The sequence below is a fragment of the Dama dama genome, chromosome 23 (genome assembly GCF_033118175.1).
Source record: "Dama dama isolate Ldn47 chromosome 23, ASM3311817v1, whole genome shotgun sequence".
Lineage (NCBI taxonomy): Eukaryota > Metazoa > Chordata > Mammalia > Artiodactyla > Cervidae > Dama > Dama dama.
Window position 1 is genome coordinate 74,670,630 of NC_083703.1, and position 19,459 is coordinate 74,690,088.

A 19,459-nucleotide genomic window follows, 5' to 3' on the forward strand; every position below is an offset into this window, starting at 1 on the left:
ATGGAATTCCCCGATTTCCACCAAGCGGAGCCCACTCCTTCTGCCCCCAGGTGGAGCAGGGAGAGGAAGCTGAGTCAAGGCAGGCTTCCAGGGAGAAGAGGGCAGAGCCTGGGAGTGTGAGAAGGGTCCACGGAGGGCATCTGATCAGGAAGCAGGGATCGTCTGGTTCAGACAGAAGTCTCAGGAACTTTCCATCCTTTTCCCTTAGGCTGATCTCTCGGGGGTCTTCCGATGGAGGGCTCAGGGCCTCCTCCAGCCAGCCCTGCCTGCCCCCCTCCCTCTCATGCAGTTCTCACAAGCTCTGCAGTTTGCAAAACCCAATCCTTCCCTTGTGGGCCTGTGGTTTCCTGTTGGGTCTGGGGTCCTGCCTGACTCGGCAATGGGGGCTGCGGGCAGGAGGGAGGGGGGGAGGTGGTGTAAGCCCGTGCCTTGCCTTCTCATGCTGGGACTGCCCAACACACACACACACACACACACACACACACACACACACACACACACACACACACACACCATGCCCTGAGTCAGCTCTTGCCAGTGGCCTGTCAGAGAGGGGCGGGGTCACTGACTCAGTTGACAGCCTCTTTAAAGCCCCCAGGAGGGCGGCTGCAGCCAGACCAACTGCTATCCTCACCATGAGCCCCCGGCAGCCCTTGGTCCTGGCGCTCCTGGTGCTAGCCTGCTGCTCTGCTGCCCCCAGACCACGCCAGCCCACCGTCGTGGTCTTCCCGGGAGAACGACGAACCAACCTCACCAACAGGCAGCTGGCAGAGGTAGGCACACTCCCCCATCTAGAGTTGGGAAGGGCTGGCCGGGAGTCCCAGGAGGGGCGCAGGGTCTCAGACGAGATACTCTGGGGCTTGTTGTGGGGGGGAGGTGATGGGCACCTCTGGAGAACAGTACTGAGAACGGGCACTGGGAGATTCTGGACAGGGACTGCTGGAAACAGGCTAATGAGGGTTGCCTAGATGGGCAGTGGGAAATGGGGAAGGGGCACTGGAGGGTTCTGGAGTGGCGATGGGATGAGGGCTAACAGGGGTAAACCCTAGGGGGCCCTGAGGGAGGCACTGGACAGGGGCATCCTGGAGTGGAATGGAGCTGAGGATGTCCACAGGGAGGGGAGATTCTTGGGGTGGGCATGAGCCCTGGTATCCAGGGTACCGAGTACTGGACACTGTCTGTTGCTGGTCCCTGAGAGCAGGGGGGGATGGAGCCCCTGCCCGGTAAGGCAGAGGACGGGCTGCGCGCCCCGCCGCATCTCTGCCCTTGCTTCCGCAGGAGTACCTGCACCGCTATGGCTACACCCCGGGGGCAGAGCTGAGCGAGGACGGCCAGTCCCTGCGGCGAGCTCTGCTGCGTCTCCAGCGGCGCCTGTCCCTGCCCGAGACTGGCGAGCTGGACAGCACCACCCTGAACGCCATGCGAGCCCCGCGCTGCGGCGTCCCGGACCTGGGCAGATTCCAGACCTTTGAGGGCGATCTCAAGTGGCACCACCACAACATCACCTACTGGTGCGCGGCGGGGCCCCGCGGGGGCGAGCGGGGCGCAGAGGGTGGCGAGAGGCGGGTCCCCGCGCGGCGCCCGTTGGCGAACACGTCCCGTCTTAGGCCAGTCCATGGCTTTCTCTGAATGTGCCCGCCTTGAGGCAAGTGGCTCCCCCTCGGAGCCTCCGTCTCCCCCATCGGGGGGAAATAGACCTCGCCATCTGACTCCAAAGAGAAAAATGCGTCTGAAAGTGCTTTCGAGCTAAAAGCGTGGAGCGCAGGCAGCGCTGTGTATCTGAAGTCGCGGAGACACCGGGTGGTGCTGCTGGCCCGGCTCCCGCCTCTCACTTCTGCCCTCTGTCCTCCTGCCTTTTCCCTCCAGGATCCAAAACTACTCGGAAGACCTGCCGCGCGACGTGGTTGACGACGCCTTTGCCCGCGCCTTCGCGCTCTGGAGCGCGGTGACGCCGCTCACCTTCACTCGAGTGTACGGCCGCGAAGCCGACATCGTCATCCAGTTTGGTGTTAGAGGTGAGAACGCGAAGAAGGGGGAAACCGGGAGAATCTGAGATGGGGACAGAGTTGGGAGGATCAAAGAGAGATTCAGGGGGGCCTGGACCTGGATTTCTCTTGCCTGTCCCCGAAGCCCTGGCGGCCGCTCGCCCTTATGGCGCCCCCTCCTGACCGACATCTCACTGCACTGGGACAGCAAATGTTGGACAGCGGCTCTTAGGCCGGATTTTAGCCTGCAGTTAGGCCAGCGCCCTTGGGCAGTGCACAACCTGCGCAACCGTACGCGGCTCACTCTCTTCTCCACCCGCTTCTTCAGAGCACGGAGATGGGTATCCCTTCGATGGAAAGCATGGGCTCCTGGCACACGCCTTTCCTCCTGGCGCAGGCATTCAGGGAGATGCTCACTTCGACGATGAAGAGTTGTGGTCTCTGGGCAAAGGCGTTGGTGAGATCCCGAGCTGCCCCGGCCCCTACTCCCTTCTCCTCTCACGCGCATCACCGGTCCCCCTGACCCCAGTCCCCCATTCCCGCAGTTGTTCCGACCTACTTCGGAAACGCGAAGGGCGCCGCCTGTCACTTCCCCTTCACCTTCGAGGGCCGCTCCTACTCCGCCTGCACCACGGACGGCCGTTCCGACGACAAGCTCTGGTGCAGCACCACCGCCGACTACGACGCCGACCGCCAGTTCGGTTTCTGCCCCAGTGAGAGTGAGTGCCCACCCTCCCGAGGGTCCAGAGCGCTGGCTCTTAATCCCAGCTCTGCCACTGATGCCGAGGGTGGCCTGAGAACCCCTCTCCTGTTCTCTGGGCCCAGTTCCCTCCTCTGTGAGACGAGGCGAGGAAGGGGAGGCGGACACAGGAGGCTCGTGGGTCAGTAAACTCGCGGCCCCTTCAGTTAATCGTGCGGGCCTCCCAGGACTTTACACCAACGACGGCAATGCGGACGGCAAGCCCTGCGTCTTCCCGTTCACCTTCGAGGGCCGCTCCTATTCCGCCTGTACCTCCGACGGCCGATCCGACGGCTACCGCTGGTGCGCCACCACCGCCAACTACGACCAGGACAAGCTCTACGGCTTCTGCCCGACCCGAGGTACCTCTGACCCACCTACCTGATTCAGCCTCCCGCCCTCATTCCGAGTTGGTACCCAAGCGTGGCCCTTCCACCCGTCCGTTTGTCTTCCCGCTCCCGTCGGTGCTCAGGACGGCCTTGACGCTGCCTGCAGTCACGCAGCTTCTCCCCCAGCCCTCCAGATGCCGCCGCCGCCGCCGCATCCGCGGAGGCGTGGCCTTTCAGCCAGGCTTGCAGCCTCCTCCTAGGTCTGCGATCCCCGGGCCCCGCCCATCATTCTAGCCAGATGTCGGCGGTGCCCCACAACTCCCCCTGGGCTTTTAAAATAAGCCTCCCAGTTTCTCCAGCTTCTCGATTGGCCCGTCCCTGGCTCTTCATTGCCCCCCAACACCCCGCCTCCACTTGGCTCACCCGAGATTCTGGTCTCTCCAGTCGATGCGACGGTGACCGGGGGCAACGCGGCGGGGGAGCTGTGCGTGTTCCCCTTCACCTTCCTGGGCAAGGAATATTCGGCCTGCACCACAGAGGGTCGCAATGATGGGCACCTCTGGTGCGCCACCACCTCCAACTTCGACAAAGACAAGAAGTGGGGCTTCTGCCCGGATCAAGGTGGGCGGGGTGCCGAGGTTCTGAGGCTGGGGCCTCAGCCAGGGCAGTGGTGACGGGGAGGGATGCCCCGGGCTGGGAGCTCGGTCCAGGGCTCCGATCTCAGGCTCCCTTCTTTCGTCCAGGATACAGCCTGTTCCTTGTGGCCGCACACGAGTTTGGCCACGCACTGGGCTTAGATCACTCTTCCGTGCCAGAGGCGCTCATGTACCCCATGTACAGATTCACCGAGGAGCACCCCCTGCATAGGGACGATGTTCAGGGCATCCAGCATCTTTATGGTGAGGGCGTGGGGCAGGGGTAGAGGGAGGAGAGGGAAGGGCTAGGTTCTGCCGGCTCGGAGCACCCCGAGAATGGGGAGGAGGGGAGAGTTAGGACTCCGATATCTGTCTTTGAGAGCTCTTGAGGCTGGTGGGTACAACTGTTGCCGGGTCAGTGCTTGGAGATGGTGATAAAGAACCTGGACTCTAGAGTGAGACGGACATAGGTTCAAAAGCCAGTCCAGCCACTATCCGGCTAGATGACTTTGGATAGGTTACTTCACCCCTCAACTTCCTCATCTGTAAAGTGGGGCTAACACCTGCCTCATGGGGTTGTTAGGAGGCTTACGTGAGTTAGAATAATGCCTGGCATATAGCAAGCACCATATAAATGTTTGATAGTTTCATTATTATCACCATTTATTATCATTAGTATGTTTCCGCGTCAAAAAATGAAAATATTAAAGAATCTGCTTCATAGGTTTCCCCTCCCTCTTCTGAAGATCAAAGGAACTAATGTGCGTTTATAAAGCTCCCAGCACTGTTTGGCACCCAGTTTGAGAGCTCAAAAAAGGTTTCTCTCCCACCAGCCTGGGGGTGGGGGTGAGTGTGTGAAAGGAAGCTGCCAGCCCGGGGTTGGGGGAAGGCAGGCTACAACATCTGAAGTGGGGAGAGCGCCAGGGACCTCCAGGTAGGCACAGGGGAGCAGATACTCCAAAGGCACAGAGATGCAGGAACAGGGATTGTCTTACGTGGTATCTCTTTTCAGGTCCTCGCCCTGAGCCTGAACCACGGCCTCCTACCACCACCGCCGCCGAACCCCAGCCCACCGCTCCCCCCACAGTCTGCGTCACGGGGCCTCCCACCGCCCGCCCCTCAGAGGGCCCCACGACTGGCCCCACGGGGCCCCCGGCAGCTGGCCCCACGGGTCCTCCCACGGCTGGCCCTTCTGCGGCCCCGACGGAGTCCCCGGATCCAGCGGAGGACGTCTGCAACGTGGACATCTTCGACGCCATCGCGGAGATCGGGAACCGCCTGCATTTCTTCAAGGCTGGGTGAGGGGCGGGGCCGCGCGGTCGTGGGCGGGGGCTTGGAGGCGGGACCTGCCTGTGTCTCCCCGCCCACTGGCCGTGGGTTCCAGGCTCAGTGCCCCGCCCCTCCTTTTTCGCGTCCCCAGGAAGTACTGGCGACTCTCTGAGCGAGGGGGCCCCCGGGTGCAGGGTCCCTTCCTTGTCAAGAGAACGTGGCCTGCGCTGCCCGGCAAGCTGGACTCCGCCTTCGAGGATCCGCTCACCAAGAAGATTTTCTTCTTCTCTGGTTAGTTTCCGTCTTTCTCCCTCCCCTGTGCTGTGCTTGGTCGCTAAGTCGTGTCCGATTCTTTGCGACCCTGTGGACTGTAGCCCACCAGGTTCCTCTGTCCATGGAGATTCTCCAGGCAAGAAGACTGGAGTGGGTTGCTATTTCTTTCTCCAGGAGATCTTCCCCACCCAGGGATCGAACCCGGGTATTCCTCATTGCAGGCAGATTCTTTACCGTCTGAGCCACTAGGGAAGCCCTGATATTTAGCAGGGCTGAATTTCAGCCCTCCTCACAGCACCCTGGCGCAGTCCTACCGAGGGGCTCTGCTCCTTGGGCACGGAGACTGCGGGCACGCCTGGCGCGGAAAGGCCTCGCTGCGTTCTCTCTTGACATTCAAAGGGGGTGTGTACCCCACTCCCTGCCCCATACCGATGTGAGCCTTTCTCCGGCAGGGCGCCAAGTGTGGGTGTACACAGGCGCGTCGGTGCTAGGCCCGAGGCGTCTGGACAAGTTGGGCCTGGGCCCGGAAGTGGCCCAGGTCACCGGGGCCCTCCCGCGCCCTGGGGGTAAGGTGCTGCTGTTCAGTGGGCAGAGCTTCTGGAGGTGAGATTACCGGGGACCGCCAGCAGGGGGAGCCCGGGCGCCATCCGACTGCCCGCCGACTCAGCACCTGTCTCCTCGGTGCCGTCCTGCAGGTTCGACGTGAAGACGCAGAAGGTGGATCCCCAGAGCGTCACCTCCGTGGACCAGATGTTCCCCGGGGTGCCCATGAGCACGCACGACATCTTTCAGTACCAAGGTGAGGGCTGAGAGCCAGGGTCAGGGGGAGGATCCCTCCCAGAGATACCTCCCACGGTAGGTTCCCCTACCCTGTGTTGTTAGTCGCTCAGTCGTGTCTGACTCTTTGTGACCCCACGGACTGTAGCCCGCCAGGCTCCTCTGTCCATGGAATTCTCCAGGCAATAATACTGGAGTGGGTAGCCATTCTGTTCTCCAGGGGATCATCCCCATCCAGGGATCGAACCCGGGTCTCCCACATTGCAGGCAGATTCTTTACCATTTGAGCCACCAGGGAAGCCCCTGCCTTAGTGATTGGTCAAATTCCCAGCCAGAAAGAAAAAGCTGGTGGAGACTGAGGCAAATGCCCCGTAGTGATGAGTTCCCTGCAGAGGCAGGGATCTTCCCAGACCATTTGATGACATAGGGCCACAACCAGAACTAGAATCCAGATTTCCTGCTTCCCAGCTGGAAGCTCTTTGCCCTATAGCACAGGACACCTGGTTTGCATGGAGGCTCTATTAGACCATATTTATCAGTGCCTGTAATATGCTAGGCACCATGCTGCCACTGGGGATACAGTGATAAATAAGACATTTCATAGATGTGTGTGTGTGTGACTTTGGGCAAGTCACTGCTATTCACAGAGCCTCAGTTTCCCCATCTGTAAAATGGGGATGGTAGCTGGAGTTAACCCTTTCATTCTCTTTCCTACTGCTCACCCCCAATCAGCAGACAACTGCTGTTGACTCAGCCTCCAAAATATTTACAACCTCCTTTGCAGATGCCCTAGTCCAAGCCACGCTGGTTGTCCCAATACCTTCAAATATATTTTCTGAGAGGAGGGAGGGGCTAGGAGGGGGAGGGCATGCAAGGTCGAAGGAACTAACACAACCTGATCTGACCCCTCTCCTCCCCGCTCCCCACCCCCTCCCCCTACTCCTGTCATCCCCTTTGCTCTGCTCCACTCACACCAGCCTCTGGCTGTTCTTTGCACATATCAAGGTCATTCCCAGCTTAGGGCCTTTGTGCCAGTTGTTCGCTCTGCCTGGAAGGTTTTTTCCCCAGATTGTCACTGGGATGCCTCCCTCTCAGCCTTCGGGTCTCAGCACTCAGGCCACCTCTTCAGAGAGGCCTTCTCTGGCCCTCATTATCAATTCACTCGACTGCTCACTTACATTTCCTTCATTGCTTTCCCTATTGTCAAAACCAATCTCCTTTACTTATGCATTTGCTTGTTAATCATGTGTCTTACCCCACCTGCATGTAAGCACCCAAAGAACTGAGATCATGCCTGCATTTTCCCTCTGCTGTAACAGTGCCTCTAACAGTGCTTGGCGTGATGAATGTTGGATGGATGAATGGGATTTGTTGAATGAATTGTTCCGAGTATCGACTGTGTGCCAGGCCCTGTGTGTGCCTTGGACATGGAGGTCTGTGCCCTCCAGTATCTCCGGGGTGGGGTGGGGAACAGACATGTCTTATGGAAACCTTGGGAAGATTTCAAAAGGGCAGGAAGCGAGACTGTAAAGACCACACTCCTGTTGGTGTCCATGTGTGGGCGAGAGCTGGAATCACCCCTGTTGGTCCATTTTCTCCCTTGCAGAGAAAGCTTACTTCTGCCAGGATCACTTCTTCTGGCGCGTGAGTTCCTGGAATGAGGTGAATCAGGTGGACTATGTGGGCTACGTGACCTTCGACCTCCTGAAATGCCCCGAGGACTAGGGCTCCCAAGCCTGCTTCAGCACTGCAGTGGAGGCCCCCTCCGGGACCCTCGCAATAGGGAATGAGCCAGTCTGCCGGATCCCAACTAGTGGATCTGTTCTGAAGGACGACGAGGAGGGGAGGTGGGCTGGGCCCTCTCTTCCCACCTTCCTTTCTTGTTAGAATGTTTTTAATAAATGTGGATTCTTTAACCTTGAGGAGCAGATTTATGTATGGTATGCATGCCTGCATGTACATATGTAACCAGCAGAGAGCTTACAATACGCCAGGCGGTGTTCTAAAACACTTCATAAATATTAACGTTCAATCCTTCCTATTAGGAAGGTATAACGAAATTATTCCTATTTTATAGCTGAGGAAATGGCCAGCCTAATATTCATTCATCAAACATTTATTGAGCCCTTACATGGAGCTGGGCCTTGTGCTGGGCCCTGGGGATAGAGAAATGAGTTGAACTACATTTCTCTCCTCAAGGACCTCTCAATAGCCCTCAAATTCTCAGGTGCATGAGAGCCCTCAAAACTTGTTTAAAATGCAGGCTCCAAACTCCATCTCCATTCTCAGAAAGTCCACCATAGTTACAAGTGATGATTCTGTAGCTGGTGGGGGTGGCATCACACTTGCAGGTGTGACCCTTTATTCTAGAATAATGGGGGGTGTGTGTGTGTGTCTCTCTGTGTGTGTGTGATTCTGCATGTTGTGGTTAAAGTCAGGAAACATTTCTCAGCCAAGATGACATCTGAGCTTGAACTGAATCTGGAAAGGTGAGAAAGAGTTTCTTCCTGGGCAAGGAGGACTGTCTTAACCATCAAGCCTAAATATGTTCCTACTCTCTGACCCTCACCCATGTGTGCACAAAACAACACCTAGATGAATGTAAGCTGCATCACTGTTCAGAGACTGAGACACTGGCAACAACCTAAGTACGCAGATCTAAGTCAGTGGATACAGAAAATCCAGTGACGTACATGATGATAGGAATTACTCCTAGGACAGCACTGACTATATTCCAGGCACTGTTGCACATGCTTTGGTGTGTTAACACAGCCAGTCCTTAAAACAACCCTGTGAGAGAATGGATACATAAATATGTATGGCTGAGTCTCTTTGCTGTCCACCTGAAACTATCACAACATTGTTAATGAGCTATACTCCAACATAAAATAAAAAGTTTAAAAAAACCCCACAACTCTATGAGAGTTGTACTGCTCTTAACCTTAGAGGTACTATTACTATTGCCATCACTCCTTCCCCCACTTTATAAATGAGGTAACTGCTGGCACAGAATTACATAGCTCACCTGCACTCTCTGAGCTGGTAAGTGATGACCCTGGGATTGGAATGTGAGCTCTTGGGGCAAAAGCTGGGAGGAGAGAAAAAGCAAGAGGGCATTTCAGTTCAGTTCAGTCACTCAGTCGTGTCTGACTCTTTGCGACCCCATGGACTTGCAGCACGCCAAGCTTCCCTGTCCATCAACAACTCCCGAAGCTTGCTCAAACTCATGCCCATTGAGTCGGTGATGCTATCCAACCATCTCATCCTTGCTCGTCACCTTCTCCTCCTGCCTTTAAGCTTTCCCAGCATCAGGGACTTTTCAAATGAGTCAGTTCTTTGCACCAGGTGGCCAAAGTATTGGAGTTTCAGCTTCAGCATCAGCCCTTCCAATAAAGAGGGCATTTGGGGCAACTAGAAATGGCTCAGAACTCTAATGTGTGGTTTGAGCAGAGAGGGTTCTGGAATGGTTGAAATAGGGATGGGTGGTCTGGGCTACATGAGAGAAGGTTGAAGTGGCAGGCTGAGGAGGATGGATTTGATCTTCTAGGAAAGCAGAGGAACTAGACCGAAGGGTTGTTGCAGGTGAGTGGAGGTGATGGCCTTGGTCAACTTTGATCATCGTCCACACCCAGGGTCAAGTGGGAGTTTAAGGAGGGCTTTAGACAACTTTCTCCTAAGATTCCTGTGGGTGGGGCCTTCTCTCCTAATTTCTCACTCAGGAATGATCCACTCCCACTGGAATACAAACGTTCCTTAATATCACCTATTTAAAATCTCTCTGGACCTCTCTCTCTCAGTTCTGTTCCATTTCTCTATTCCCCACCCCCAACTACAGGAAAACTTCCCCAAAGTACAGTCTAGACTGTCTCCCATTTTCGCCTCAGTCGTTTGCAGCCTAGTTCCCACTCCACTCCTCCACTGAAATCACTCTTAACACCTATGATCTTCCTTAGCCGGATGCAGTAGGTACTTCTCTGGGCTCATTTTATACCATCTCTTGGCTTGTTGGACTCAGTGAATAATGCCTTTTCTTCCTGAAATTTTTCTTCACTTGGTCTCCGGGTCAGCCCTTTCTCTGCGTTCTCTTCCTCTCTCACTGGCTAGATCTCCTGCTTTCCAACCTCTAAATGATGGCATGCCCTTGTGTTCAATCCCTTAAAGTCTTCTCTGTGTACACTCATTCTTTGTGATCTCTTCTAATCCCGCAGCTTTAAATAGCATCTCTCTGCTAAAGATTCTGTAACGTACACCCCCAGCCTTACCCTCTCCCCTGAACTCTCAGATGTTCGACTGCTGTCTCCACATGATCCGTAGGTGCCAAAGAGGCATCTCAGCCTACCTGTTTCAACTGAGCTCTTGGGCTCCACCTTCCAAACACACTCATCCATGGGTAGTCAACCACGTTAATAAAAGACAACATCATCTGCCCTCAATCAAATGTAACACCTGATCAGCCCTAAAATCTTGGGACCTGTTAAGCTCCTTATCCCGGCACACAATTTCTCATCCTTGGCACTACTGACAATTTGAACTGAATTATTCTTTGTTGTGGGAGACGGTCCATACATTGTGGGAGGCTTGACATCTTCCTCCAGGAGGTATTGGGATCCATGGACAGATGCTAGACCCATTCAGGGTCAGTCTTCCTCCCTCTCTTGTGGGCCCTAACATACAGGCAAGCGACGGGACATGATGGTGAATCTGTTGCTCAAGGCCATGTAGCCTCTACCCACTGGATTGCTAGTACCACCCTCCTCCAGTTGCGACAACCAAAAATGTCTCTGGATATTGCCAACTGTTCCTTGGTGGGCAACAATGCTACAAGTTGAGAAAATTGCTCTAATGTAACAAACATACAGACAGGTAGACCCTTCATAAGTGTACATTTCAATACATCTTCATAAACTGAACATGACTGTCTCATTAACATCCAAAACAAGAAAAAAAATATTCTGAGCACCCTAAAAACTTCCTCATGCCCCTTTTTAATCACTACCCCCTCACCCCTTTTGAACTGTGGTGTTGGAGAAGACTCTTGAGAGAAAATTCTAGGAGATGGTGAAGGACAGGGAAGCCTGGCATGCTGCAGTCCATGGGGTCACAGAGTTGAACACGACTTAGTGAAAGAACAACAAACACACTCTTTTGTGTCTGGCTTTTGTTCCATATGATATTTTATCCACATTGTTTGCGAATTGTAAGATTGTTCATTCCCACTATGGTCCTCAGTCTATGAACGTACCACTACTTATTTGTCCACTTTACTGTTGATGGGCACTTGGGTAACTTTCAGTTTGAGGTTATCATGAATAATGCTGCTATGAACAATCTTGTCAATGCCTTTTGGTGAACAGGAGCTGTCACTTCTTTGGGGCACAAACCTCGGAGTGGAATTGCTGAGTAGACAGGCATGTCTAAGCTCAGCTTTAGCTGACTGAACAATTTTCCAAAGTGATTTTGCCCAACTCGACTCCCACCAGCAGTGCATGAGAGTCCAGGAGCCCTCCCTGACTCCTCTTTCCTTTACATGCAACGTACAATCCAGCAGAGGGTCATGTAGGTTTCTACTTCCAAAATGTATCCGGAATGGACTGCCACCGCCCCAGCCTGGCGATCATCGCCTCTTAGCTGGTAGTTGCAGGTGCCTCCTAGTTAGATTCCCAGCTTCCACTCGTGCCCTTAGCTGAGTCCTCACCCCGCAGCCAGAGTGACCCTGTTAACATGTAAGTCACAGCACATTGCTCCCCTACTCAGAAACTTCCCATGGCTTCTCTTATAGATAAGAATCCAGACTCTTCGACAAAGCCTTCAAGTCACAGTATGATCTGCTCTCCTCTCCCCCACCTCATCTCTGCCCCATCGCTCGCCTCTCCACTCATTCTGCTCCAGACACACTGGCCCTCTTGTTGCTCCCTGAACTGTCCTAGAGCCCTTGCACTTGCTATTTTCTCTGCTAGAGGGCTCTTTCCCCAGACCTTTGCTTAGCTGGCTCCTCATCTGTGAGGGCTCAAGTCAAATACCACATCTTCTGAAAGGTCTTCTTACTCCATCCCTTAAAGTAGTCCTTCCCCCTAATCATTATCCCTTGACCCCACCTTGTCTTCTTAACATATACCACAATCTCAAATTGTCCTGTCTATTCATTTGCTCACTTGTAATCTTTCTCCTCTCACTCATTAGAATGTAAGCCCCACGAGGACAGGAAGCCAGTCCATCTCATCCGATGCTGTATCCCCAGTGCCCCAAACAGTGCCGCAGGGGCGCGATCAAGATGTATTGAGTGAATGAAATCCAGTTTAGGAGACCTGAAAGTGAAGTCGCTCAGTCCTGTCGGACTCTTTGCAACCCTACTGACTGTAGCCTACCAGGCTCCTCCGTCCATGGGATTTTCCAGTCAAGAGTACTGGAGTGGGTAGCCATTCCCTTCTCTAGGGGATCTTCTTGACCCAGGGATCGAACCCGGGTCTCCTGCATTGCAGGTAGATGCTTTACCGTCCGAGCCAGCAGGGAAGCCCTGACCTAGACGAGGAGAACCCGAGCTCCAGGAGCCACACACAGGGACACCTGGTGCCGGGGTGGCTCTCAGCAGCGGGTTGGACCCTAAAGAGCTTCCAGCGGAATTGAGGGCCCAAGGCCCCAGAGCCACGTGGCCGGACACGGAGGCACACAGCCCGGCGGGCACTAGGACCCTGCGAGGCGCTGCGGCCGGTGGGGGGCGGCCGGCGGGGAGGGGGAATCCGCTCCTTCTGCCTCCCGGAGCCGGGTTGCGGCCACTTGTGCGATCCGGGCCGGTTCCGCGGCCGCCCGGCGCCTCTCCGCACCATGAGCCGCAGGTTCACCGTCACGTCGCTGCCCCCCGCGGGGACCGCCGGGACCTCGGACCCGAGGCCCCACCGGCCTTCAGCCGCAGACCTCCGCCGCCGCCTCTCGGGGGAAGACGCCAAAGGTAGAGGCCGCGGGGGCGGGGCTTGTTGGGTGGGCGGGGCGAGGCAGGGGCGGGGCCACGGCGAGCGGGCCTTTGGTTGGGAGGGGAGGGACTGGGACCGGTGGGGAGAGGGTCGGTCCCCTCGGAAGGCCGGAGAAGGGAGAGGAGCTGGGCGCTGGGAGACCGAGGAGGGCTGCAGGATCAATGGTGAGGGGAGGGGCCAGATTCGAGGTGGGCGGGGACACACGGAAGAGGGTGGAGCTAGAGGGGAGGGGGCGGGTCTTATGATACAGAGGTTAGGGCCTCGGGAGCTGAGCCGGGGCGCAGTCAGGGGGCGGGGTCATCTCGGGTAGGGGGCGGGGCGAGGGGCGAGGGGGCGGGCCTTATGATACGAAGGCTAGGGCCTCGGGGGCTGAGCCATCTTGGGTAGGGGGCGGGGCTAGAGGGAGAGGGCGGGCCGTGTGGGTCCAGAGCCAATGGAAGGAGGCAAGACCATCCTGGTTTGCGGACAGAAAAGGGCGGGACCAGAGACGAAAGGATTCGGGCCAGTAGTGTAGGGGTGGAGTCAACGGAGGGAAGAAACATGAGCCCGGGTCGCTAGGTCTCCAATCGTTAGTGCCCCAAGAGGCGTCGGGGACAGCTCCTTGGAGATCCCGGAAAGAAGACAGGAGAGAGAAGTTTGGGACCCCGGGCAGCTAAGATCCTGTGCGCAATCCGTGGGGACGCTAGTCCTGTTCCTGCGGGGATTCACTTAGCTCCCTCTGCTCCAGTTCCACAAGCGGTGGGTGGAGCCAGCTCTGGCGGGAGCAGGGGCATCTTCCTGGAGGACCCATCGCGGTGGCCTCATAAAGGAGGTACATACATACAGGGTACAGATGAGAGAGGAGGGAAGGGATCCTTCTAGGCTTCGGTGAAGAATAAGCATCCTGGATGCACACGCAGTCTTCTCCGCAGGGGTCCCCTTATGCCTCTAAGGTCTGGGAGGAATGTGGAGAATTCGCTTCAAGTGGCCCCAACGTGGGGAGGATGAGCCTCCTCGGGCCACCAGGGGTCGCTGCTGAGCCGCAGGTGAGCTCACCCTGACCCCAGCAAACTTAAGCACCAAAAACCCTTTTAGGGGTTTTATCTGGCGAACCTCTGCATTGAATAAATGACCAAGCTGAGGCCTAAATTTCCTCAGGGCTCCAGTCCCGTGAACCAACCGCATCCTGAATGTGGTCACTCGGATTATGGGGGGCTCTTTCCTTTCTTCATCTTTCCCATAATGTCTGTCCCTTTTCTCATTTTCAGTGATGTTCTTCCCATTCTTACAGATTTAAAAGTCAGAACTCTGGGAGCCATCAATGCCTCCTTTTCTCCTCCTGCAAGATCTGAGTGGTCCTCATGTCTTGGTCACTTCCTTCAAAACTCATCCTGAATCTGGCCACATCTCTCCTGACATCGTCACCTTGCTCCAAACATCCATCATCTCTCATGTGGCCATGACCCCAGCCTCCTCACTGGTCTGCCTGCTTCCTGTTCATAAACACCCCCATCATTTGTAGGATAAATGGCAAACCCTTTAGTTGGTCATTCAACATCTCCCCTCCTCTGCTCCTGGTATACCTGTCCCTGTTCTCCCCACCTCCATTAGCCAGGGAAACTCCTACTCACTCTGTAAGTTATAGCTCATTTAACCTTTTCTGAAACTCTTTTTCACTTTCTCTCACTTCTAGGCAGAGGCAGACATTCCTCTTCTGCCCACCCAGTGCACCATTATAGCACATGTCCCAGTGGATGGAAGTTATTTATTTGTGTGTCTCTTACATATCCAGGGCAGGGACCTCATCCTTTTACCTTTGTGTTCTGACTGCCAAGCGCTCAGCTGGGCATTTAGTACGTGCTTACTGCTCATCAGGTGAGAGGGGGAGGGGCTGTAGGCTCCTAATTCCTCTACCTTTGCTTTCTCTCCTGCCATTCCCCATCCCCCAGCCTGAAAATAAGATGGCTTTCTCTCTTATCTCAAGGCGACTGTTCAGTCTTCCTGTTCCCATTTCCAAGCTCCTGCATACTGAAGTAAAATAAAGCTCCCAGTGTTGGCTGTGCAGGTGTGTGTGCAAATTGGATGTGAATCTGGAATGCCGTGGGCTTCTGGCAGAGGCGGTGTGTGTGTATCTTTGCATGTCTTGAGGGAGAAGCATCCCACGTTAGCTCTGTTGACCCGTGGGACAGTCAGTGAGTCAGTGCTTATGTGTGTCACTGTATGCCAGTGTGCTGACTGGCATGTTGCTGTGTGTATTTCTGTGTCTATCTGTGGGGTGGGTACCTGTGTGCATGAGGTTACTGAAGTTCCATCTTCAGAGTAATTTGGGGATTTTTCCCCCAAACGTTAAACTTGTTCTTTTTGTATTGGGGTCTAGCTGATTAACAATGTTGTGGTAGTCAGGTGAACAGGGAGGGAACTCAGCCATCCACATAGATGCATCCATTCTCCCCCAAACCTCCCTCCCATCGAGGCTGGCACATAACATTGAGCAGAATTAAGGTCCTTGTTGATTATCCATTTTAAACATAATAGTGTGTACATGACCTTCCCCAAATCCCTAACTATCCCTTCCCCTAATCTGGGGATTTTTAACCTCTTAGGCCCTGAGACAGCCTCCAGGACCTCTCCTTGGTAGGCCAGGATGTGGGGAAGTAGATAAGAGCTCCCTAGGAGAACTTAAAATCTGGCGGTATCTTTCCCCCAGCTGTTCTTGAGCCAGTGCTCTGGCTCCAGGGGGATGCTCTCCCCACCAGCTGCCCTCACCCAGGTCCTAGGGGAGAGATGGCAGCATGTGGAAGGTGGGGGAAGGTTGGGGGAGCCTTTTGTAGTTCATTTACTTACAAGCATTGTCTTTCATTCTGGACCCAGGGAGTGGAGTTTGTTGTCCCTGGGGGTGCTTCCTGTTGCCAGAGGATAGGAGGGGATATGACTTATGGGGAAGGAATGAAGCAATTCAAAAGCTGATCCTTGAATCTACCACTATTCCTGGGCTGCAGCCCACATGCCTCAGTTGCCTCATCTGTACCATGGGAAGATTGATGATAACTTGGCTGGACCTGGGATCAATTGTTACAACTCTGATCTACTCCTCCATCCTTTGTATTGGTCCTTGCTATGTCTGTTTCTCACGGAGGAAGACAGAGCATTGTGAAGAGTGCTGGGCATGGTTAAGACTAACAGGAGTTGAGATGTGTCCCCTGGAGTGAGAGGAAGCCAACTTGTGCTAGGGGGATGGAGCAAGACCAGAGTGTAGCCCATCCACACTCTAGCCCAGGCTCTGTGGTGTGGCCTTGGGCACATTGCTTCCCCTCTCTGGGCCTCAATTTCCCCAGCTGTATATAGAGAAGTTGAACAGGAAGCTATCTGAGGGTCCTTCTAGCCATAAAAATGCTTAGATTCTTTGATGATCTAGAAAGGTGATGTTCTCTACCTCCCCCATACCCAAACCTCATGTTTCTGTCTCTATCTGTAAATTGGGAAGAACAACACTGAATTATTGGTATAAATATCTGATCTGGAGCTCTCCAGCCTATCCAAGGAGTTCTCCGGTCACCCACTCATCAGCCCAGGACTCTGAACCTCACTGCCCACTACCTCAGCCCAAGGTGAGCCTTGGGAATTACCATGGCAACAAACTGGTTATGAACGGGGCTGTAGTTGCCATGGTGATGGGCTGCTCTCTCTCTCTCTCTCTCTCTCTCTCTCTGTCTCTCATCCCCCTCACCTCCCCTCCCCTCTTCTCAATGAACCAGAGTGATCAGCGGGCACCAGCTTCTCCAGGTGGGGGGGGGATGGGGGTGGGTACAGTGCGAAGGGGGTCCTGGTTGAGAAAGAGGGAAGATGGACTGAATCTGTAGAGGAATGGGGGGCTGTCGGGGTGCCATTGCCATGGTGACAGGGCTGCAGCCTGTTAATTAAGCCCCTGGTTACCACGGAGATGATGGTGGTTGACGTGTCTGCGGCAGGCCCTGTGTGTGTGTGTGGGGGGGGGGTGTGCTCTGCCCCAGACTCATCAATTCATGGTGAGGCCTTGGGTCTAGAGGAGGGGCCCTCCCAGTGGGGAAGAGATGAGTGAAGAATGGAGTTCAGGGCCTTAGTTCCATGAGGCCAGAGCTGGGGGTGGGTGGTTTAGGCTGTGGGGATAGTGATATAGAGACAAGGGTGGATAGGGACTGAGCCAGAAAGAGGAACACTATGCCTACCTTTCATAGAAAGAGGACCCCATCAAGTGGCTCCAGTTTCTTCCAAACAGCTCCTTGTCCTGATTCAATGGCTAGGACCCTGGGCTGGAGTTCAGGGAGCCATATTCTAGTCCCTAGTCTGCCACAGGTTCATCCCATGGAGCAAATTCATAGCTTTCCATTTCTATTTTCTTTCCATTTCTTCCAATTTCCCCAGATATGAGGGCTGGTTAAAAAATAACTTACAAAGTTCCTTCCAGTGTCCAAATCCTGAGTTTCCAAATCAGGCAGTTTCCCTGACCTTCTCTCTCTCTCTCTCTCTCTCTCTCTCTCTCTCTCAGAAGCATAAGTGGATGGGGAGATGAATTTTAGAGACTCAGAGTTGAGAAATAAGACCTGTGGCAGGCTCTGCACCTCATGATGATTTAATGACAGGATGCCCCTGGCCGTAGATCCTCCGAGGGCTCTGGGCGGGGATGGGGTGCTGAGCTTGCAGCCATGTTCCTGGGGCTCAGAGCTGAGGGTCACCCTTACTGGCCAAGGCCAGGCTGCCAGTGCAGGAGGTGCCTGCGATGTGTTTTCTGAAAGCCTCACTGCAGAGGCTTGGCCTGAGGCCAGAATGAGGATCAGTCTTCTTGAGAGGTGGGGGCTGTGAACCAAAGGACTGGGTCTCCCCTTGTGGCTATCTCCTTGGTTGGTCTTGGCTCCTTGTGAAGAGCTCCATGCATTTGGTCTGAGATAAATGGAGAGCACATGGAGAATTTTCAGGGTGGGAAGAAGGCCCAGGGATTATGCAGCTTCACTCTTTCATTCTATAGATGGAGATACTCAGGGCCTGAGAGGAACCCAGCTTTGCCCAAGGAAATGCAGAGTTTTGTGGCAGAGGACAGGACAGCACCACTATCCCCTGAATCCTGGATACCTTGTGAGATAGAAGATCTGGTGAGGGTGCCCAGATGGGACAACCAGGGGAAGAGGATCATGCCTGCCTTCATCTACTCCCTTGGGATCTAGATCTTCTCTGTGGGTGGGTTCAGTCCCTCCCTGAGTGGCCAGGGCTCTGGACCACAAATGGAAAATACCCCCAGGGGAACATCCCACACCCAGGATTGCTGAAAAACCTCAGCATTTATTTCTCAGCACTTCTCAAACATATTACACGTTTTATTGTATTACTTGTCTCTACAGAGTAGTAGAAAAGCATAATGGTGGTGGTGGTGGTTTGTGAAATGCAGTGCTTGAAAATTCTTGAACACTGGCCTACCCACCTGCAACCCCTTTAACCCCTGTCACCAATTTAAACTCATTGCAATTTTTGTGTGTGGGTGGGTGGTTTTCTCTCTGGGAAAACCAAGAAGGCCAATTCTCACACCTTGTCTGAATAGCTAGCTCTCCACCCTAAAGAGTCCTTCCAGTGTCCATAAAATCCAGTGAAGGGGTTATCTTACTGGAGGATGCCTCAGAGTCCCACTTCAGTTAGCTGCTGAAGACTCTGTGGTTGAGCCAGTCTGAAGTCAGTGACACATGTGTGACAACAGAATCTGAGCAGCAGGCCCTGTCCATGGTCCTGAAAAACTCACGTCCTAGAACTGGATCTCTAGTGGTGCAGATTTATTTTTTCTAGGATCCTTGAAGATCTTCTGGGCCCACCTCCAATTGCAGGCTGAGAGGCCACTCTGGCCCTGCACCTCTGAAGCCTGAGCACAAGAAAAGGGAGAGAGTTTATCTCCAACCCAGTCCCTGTTCCTTTGTTAGTAGCCAAAGATCAGAGGCACTGAGCAGTTTGGATATGACTGCATTTTTGCCTCTTCTATTGGAGGCAGGACCCATTTCAAAAGAGGTTATGTTGAGGAAAAGAGTCCTAAACTGGAATAAAGGAAACTGGATTCTAGGCCAAGTTCTGCCATTCACTGGCATTGCGTTCATAGGCAGTCATTTCCCCCCATCCCCATCAACAGTGGGCCTTAGCTTTTTCACCTGTAAAATGAAAGCTATACATTAGCTAAGATGATTGAAACCATCCTCTCCAGGCCTGGAACTCCGCTGAAACTTACAGGGCTACTGCTGGGAGCTTGGGTGAGTCTCAAAAATATTTCCCCTTGATCTGCTCTCTTCATTGGATGTTTCCATCTTGCTGGGGCTCAAAGGGTCCACACTGCTGATACTGCTTCCTAAGATCTTTCCCCACCAGCTCGAGCCTGGAGTCTTGGAGTGCTGAGGGGGTCCCAGGACAATCAAGCTTCTAGGGTACTGGTGTCAGGGGAGGGGGAGGAACGCAGGAAGCATGTCAGCTCTGGAATCCTCAGAAAGCAATCCTGGAT

General features: G+C 54.3%; 2 protein-coding genes across 3 annotated transcripts in view; both read left to right on the plus strand.

Moving 5' to 3' along the window:
* The first annotated feature begins 387 nt into the window (after positions 1-387).
* MMP9 (matrix metallopeptidase 9) lies at positions 388-7,929 on the plus strand. Of its 2 annotated transcripts, XM_061127395.1 has the most exons (13): positions 496-773; positions 1,279-1,511; positions 1,867-2,015; positions 2,314-2,442; positions 2,531-2,704; positions 2,913-3,086; positions 3,498-3,674; positions 3,797-3,952; positions 4,701-4,986; positions 5,109-5,248; positions 5,683-5,833; positions 5,926-6,029; positions 7,614-7,929. In XM_061127395.1, the coding sequence occupies exons 1-13, from the start codon at positions 636-638 to the stop codon at positions 7,730-7,732; spliced, it is 2,130 nt and encodes a 709-aa protein (XP_060983378.1). In that variant the 5' UTR covers positions 496-635; the 3' UTR covers positions 7,733-7,929. The 2 variants fall into 2 exon arrangements, 1 of the variants encoding a protein (XP_060983378.1); XR_009690138.1 differs by lacking the exon at positions 5,683-5,833 and having other exon boundaries at positions 388-773; positions 7,614-7,656.
* A 4,900-nt stretch (positions 7,930-12,829) lies between these two features.
* The window catches only part of SLC12A5 (solute carrier family 12 member 5), a 34,403-nt gene continuing 27,773 nt past the window's right edge, over positions 12,830-19,459 (plus strand). Inside the window, exon 1 of the mRNA XM_061125885.1 lies at positions 12,830-12,953. Coding sequence (XP_060981868.1) covers positions 12,830-12,953 — 124 coding nt within the window. The remainder of the gene's footprint in view (positions 12,954-19,459) is intronic.

Bases quoted from the DNA above. Each gene is read 5' to 3' on its own strand.
- MMP9 (XM_061127395.1), top strand. From the start codon at position 636: ATGAGCCCCCGGCAGCCCTTGGTCCTGGCGCTCCTGGTGCTAGCCTGC. The intron at 774-1,278 runs GTAGGCACACTC...TTGCTTCCGCAG, and splicing joins CCAACAGGCAGCTGGCAGAG to GAGTACCTGCACCGCTATGG. The intron at 3,953-4,700 runs GTGAGGGCGTGG...ATCTCTTTTCAG, and splicing joins GGGCATCCAGCATCTTTATG to GTCCTCGCCCTGAGCCTGAA.